This window comes from Notothenia rossii (assembly GCF_949606895.1).
Source record: "Notothenia rossii genome assembly, chromosome: 7".
NCBI classification, from domain to species: Eukaryota; Metazoa; Chordata; class Actinopteri; order Perciformes; family Nototheniidae; genus Notothenia; species Notothenia rossii.
Window position 1 is genome coordinate 2,540,980 of NC_136905.1, and position 5,000 is coordinate 2,545,979.

The window sequence follows — 5,000 nt, forward strand, 5'->3', positions numbered from 1 at the left end:
GTACCACAGCAGGTTCCAGAAGATGATGGAGTGGTTGTCCAGGAACTGCAGCTGCGCCAGCACCGCCTCGCCCTCGTTCTCCAGAAGACTCTCCAGCTCCTTCCTCAGGACCAGAGGGCTCAGGTACGCCACCGTCACCAGGGGGGGGGCACCTGTCCACGAGCCCTGGGGGGAGGTGCTTATACTTTATTTGCGTATTTCCATTTGATGCTACTTTGTACTTCTACCCCACTTCAGTTCAGAGGTAAATGGTGTACTTCTACTCCACTACATGTATTTAATACCTTTAGTTACTTCTCAGATGTGGATGAATGATGTGAAATCTAATCAAGTGTTAAATCAGACTTGAGTTCCACCTGGAGTAAATCCACCAGCTACCCTGCAGTATACAAAGTCATTCAAACTAGCTGCACCTTTACCAGCTTTGAGAACACTTTCATGATCAATCATTATAAAACATATCATATCTATTATTCTGAAATGGACCGATCTGCAGAAACATGCTAAATGTTGGTGTTACCGTGGTGGTCCTGCTGTTCTCCGAGTAGCTGCTGGTCTCCGAGCTGGAGTCTTCGCTCACTCCGTTACACTGCGGCCGCAGCGACGCCTCCTGACCACTGGGGGGCCGCAGCGACGCCTCCTGACCACTGGGGGGCCGCGACGCGCTCTCCACCTCCTCCTCCACGTTCCAGTTGCCACGCTCCGCACTGCAGAAGAAGAAGAGGCGAGGAAGGATTAAACTTCTGCGTGAAGGAGCAGTTAGCACTTTACCCCTGCCTATATGCCGTGAGCTGATTATCAAGCCTTCACTGTAACAGTCACGGGTACACTGTGTGCGTGCGTGTGGGGACTGTTGCAGTAGAACATTCCCCTGTAGCGCCCGGTACATTAATGGGAAACCCTACATGTTTGAGCACAAACGTCAGGCTACCCCACAGCACCCCCAAAAGAAAATCTCTGGCACCGCCACTGAGGGCTAAGCCCCGAATGTTTCCAGGTCCAGGAAACGTCCCTGGAGCACCCCCTCGAATCTCAGATGCACCCCGAGTCATTTTGTTCTGGAACCGGGCCTGAGCCTAATGTGGAGATTATCCTGATGAACTAAACGTGTAAGAATCGTAAACGTTGTTTTGACACAGAGATTATTTCCGACATTATCCAAAATCACATGGAGAAATCCCATTGGACAACGGAGATGCTGCCTTCAGGGACCAACATAGGAATACGACATCCCTGCACCCCTCTATGGTTGTCTAAGTTGTAATTCCACCATTTGGCCTCTAGAAAAATTTGCTTTAAAGAGCATCTTGCAGGTTTTTTTTTATTCTACATTTATGCTTAAACTTGCTTGAAAATTACAATTAAAAAGTGAATGTAGGATTTGATATGTTTTACGAGACATAAGGAATTCAGAGGGAAAGGAGCAATTTTGAAAGGTCATACGTCAAACGCGTCATATTACATCACACAGGGGACACATCTCCGCTCTCTGACCGCGGGTATAGTTAGTAGTTGCGTTGAGTTGAGCGGTTGTGTTTTAGTGAGCTGGTATTTTTCGGTAGTTTTACATTGTATTTCTCCATTTGTAATCATGGTGCAGTATTGTGTTTGTTCAGGTTGCACAAATACCAGCCTGTCAGGACATCGAGTCCACAGTAAAAAGGACCGGAGCTAGCGTTCGTTCCTGGGTGCGTCGTGCATCCACCTCCCTGCAGCACATACTCTCCACAGCTTTATCAGGAAACCGTATTACATCTCTCTCCCCCCCCCCCCTTCGCTGCTCTCTCTCTCTCCCCTCCCTTCGCTGCTCTCTCTCTCTCCCCTCCGGTACACGGCACCGTAAGACGTAGTGTGGAGTTGCATTAGGTAACGCTGTGGTGGCTGTACTGCTCCAGCCGTCTCCTTTGTGTTTGTTTGTTTCCCCCTGTCTGTGTTGTTTGTGTGGGCGTGGTGGCTGTCACTCCTGGCTCCCGGCTCAACCTCCACTCACCTGCTGCAATCAGCTGTGCACCCTCCCCGACTACACACCTGCTTTCCATCAAGCCATTTACAACGGCATATCAACGGAGGCTCCACAACCTTTCTCCGCCAGATCGTCAAGTATCAGCCGTATCTCGCGTCTCTCCTCCGGTACACAGCACCGTAGTGTGGAGTTGCATTAGGTAACGCGAGATACGGCTGATACTTGCGCATTAGTTTCTGTTATGGATCAGTATCAACAGTCCTGCCAGTAACGTTACTATATTATCAATACTACTTTAGTTATAGCCTGATATATGATAGCTAACTTCACAATGTTGTGATGTGACGTTAGCTAACATTCTGTAGCTAACGCCGGTCACTCACCAAGATAGCTGCTCTGTTCTCCACTGGTTCTCCTCACACCACAGCTCCATTTCTCTCCGATGGCCGTTATTTCTTCTAATCCTTGGCTGCTCCTGGTCTCTTGGACGCCTAGCAGGCTCATAATTATAAGGTTGTGGTCCGTCATATGCATTTGAATATTCATGTTCAACTTCTTCTGTGTCTTCTGTGTCGAAACTAGCATTGGGATCCATGTTTATTAATACGTTACACCGGCCGCTCTCCCCCTTTTGTCCCCCGTGTTACGTCACACGCGGGAGGTCACGTGCCGAGGCTTTTTTATGCGGAAGTGAACATTTCTTACAAAAACGGCGCCAGATGTCACTGTAGTGTATATTTCTGTATATCTTTTTGAAAATCTAGTGTATTCATCATTTTCCTACACATTTATTCACAGGTGTCTTTAACCTGGAAGTTGCTCTTTAACGCCCGGCGCTCTTTCTTGGTGCTCTGTATGAAAGCCTGGAGGTGTTTTTGGTTCTCTGGTGGAGGTCGTACCTGCCGACGGGCCCCAGGTCGCAGATCTCGGCGTTCAGGAAGGGGACGAAGGAGGCTCCGCAGAACGGACACGAGGAGTTCAGGTTCGAGTCGTCCGACGTCCAGCCGGCCATGATCTCCTCGTCGTAAACCAACGAGTTACAGCTGCGACACAGAGAGCAGCTGGATATCAACACCTGCAGACACAGAGGGCGGGAGGGGTCAGCGCAGGGGGAATACTACAGTAAAAGTACTGATATGACACTGGGTAAGTACTGATATGACACTGGGTAAGTACTTATATGACACTGGGTAAGTACTTATATGACACTGGGTAAGTACTGATATGACACTGGATAAGTACTTATATGACACTGGGTAAGTAAGTACTGATATGACACTGGGTAAGTAAGTACTGATATTACACTGGGTAAGTAAGTACTGATATTACACTGGGTAAGTAAGTACTGATATTACACTGGGTAAGTACTTATATGACACTGGGTAAGTACTGATATGACACTGGGTAAGTAAGTACTGATATGACACTGGGTAAGTAGTACTGATATGACACTGGGTAAGTAGTACTGATATGACACTGGGTAAGTAATGATATGACACTGGGTAAGTACTGATATGACACTGGGTAAGTACTGATATGACACTGGGTAAGTACTGATATGACACTGGGTAAGTACTGATATGACACTGGGTAAGTACTGATATTACACTGGGTAAGTAAGTACCGATATGACACTGGGTAAGTACTGATATGACACTGGGTAAGTACTGATATTACACTGGGTAAGTACTGATATGACACTGGGTAAGTACTGATATGACACTGGGTAAGTAAGTACTGATATTACACTGGGTAAGTAAGTACCGATATGACACTGGGTAAGTACTGATACTACACTGGGTAAGTACTGATATGACACTGGGTAAGTACTGATATGACACTGGGTAAGTACTGATATGACACTGAGTAAGTACTGATATGACACTGGGTAAGTACTGATATGACACTGGGTAAGTACTGATATGACACTGAGTAAGTACTGATATGACACTGGGTAAGTACTGATATGACACTGGGTAAGTACTGATATGACACTGGGTAAGTACTGATATGACACTGGGTAAGTAAGTACTGATATGACACTGGGTAAGTACTGATATGACACTGGGTAAGTACTGATATGACACTGGGTAAGTACTGATATGACACTGGGTAAATACTGATATGACACTGGGTAAGTAAGTACTGATATTACACTGGGTAAGTAAGTACTGATATGACACTGGGTAAGTAAGTACTGATATGACACTGGGTAAGTACTGATATTACACTGGATAAGTACTTATATGACACTGGGTAAGTACTGATATTACACTGGATAAGTACTGATATGACACTGGGTAAGTACTGATATGACACTGGGTAAGTACTGATATGACACTGGGTAAGTACTGATATGACACTGGGTAAGTAGTACTGATATGACACTGGGTAAGTACTGATATTACACTGGGTAAGTACTGATATGACACTGGGTAAGTACTGATATGACACTGGGTAAGTACTGATATGACACTGGGTAAGTAGTACTGATATGACACTGGGTAAGTACTGATATGACACTGGGTAAGTACTGATATGACACTGGGTAAGTACTGATATGACACTGGGTAAGTACTGATATGACACTGGGTAAGTACTGATATTACACTGGGTAAGTACTGATATGACACTGGGTAAGTACTGATATGACACTGGGTAAGTACTGATATGACACTGGGTAAGTAGTACTGATATGACACTGGGTAAGTACTGATATGACACTGGGTAAGTACTGATATGACACTGGGTAAGTACTGATATGACACTGGGTAAGTACTGATATGACACTGGGTAAGTACTGATATTACACTGGGTAAGTACTGATATGACACTGGGTAAGTACTGATATGACACTGGGTAAGTACTGATATTACACTGGGTAAGTACTGATATGACACTGGGTAAGTACTGATATGACACTGGGTAAGTACTGATATGACACTGGGTAAGTACTGATATGACACTGGGTAAGTACTGATATTACACTGGGTAAGTACTGATATGACACTGGGTAAGTAGTACTGATATGACACTG

At 45.4% G+C, this 5,000-nt stretch overlaps 1 protein-coding gene across 2 annotated transcripts in view; it reads right to left on the reverse strand.

The window, feature by feature from the left end:
• The window catches only part of dennd4b (DENN/MADD domain containing 4B), a 56,925-nt gene that overhangs the window by 4,609 nt on the left and 47,316 nt on the right, over nt 1-5,000 (reverse strand). For both annotated transcript variants that reach the window (XM_079691189.1, XM_079691188.1), the window contains exons 23-25: nt 2,863-3,038; nt 521-707; nt 1-165 (exon numbers count right to left, since the gene is read on the reverse strand). The exon at nt 1-165 is cut by the window's left edge and continues 75 nt beyond it. In XM_079691189.1, the coding sequence (XP_079547315.1) occupies nt 1-165; nt 521-707; nt 2,863-3,038 (528 nt within the window). The remainder of the gene's footprint in view (nt 166-520; nt 708-2,862; nt 3,039-5,000) is intronic.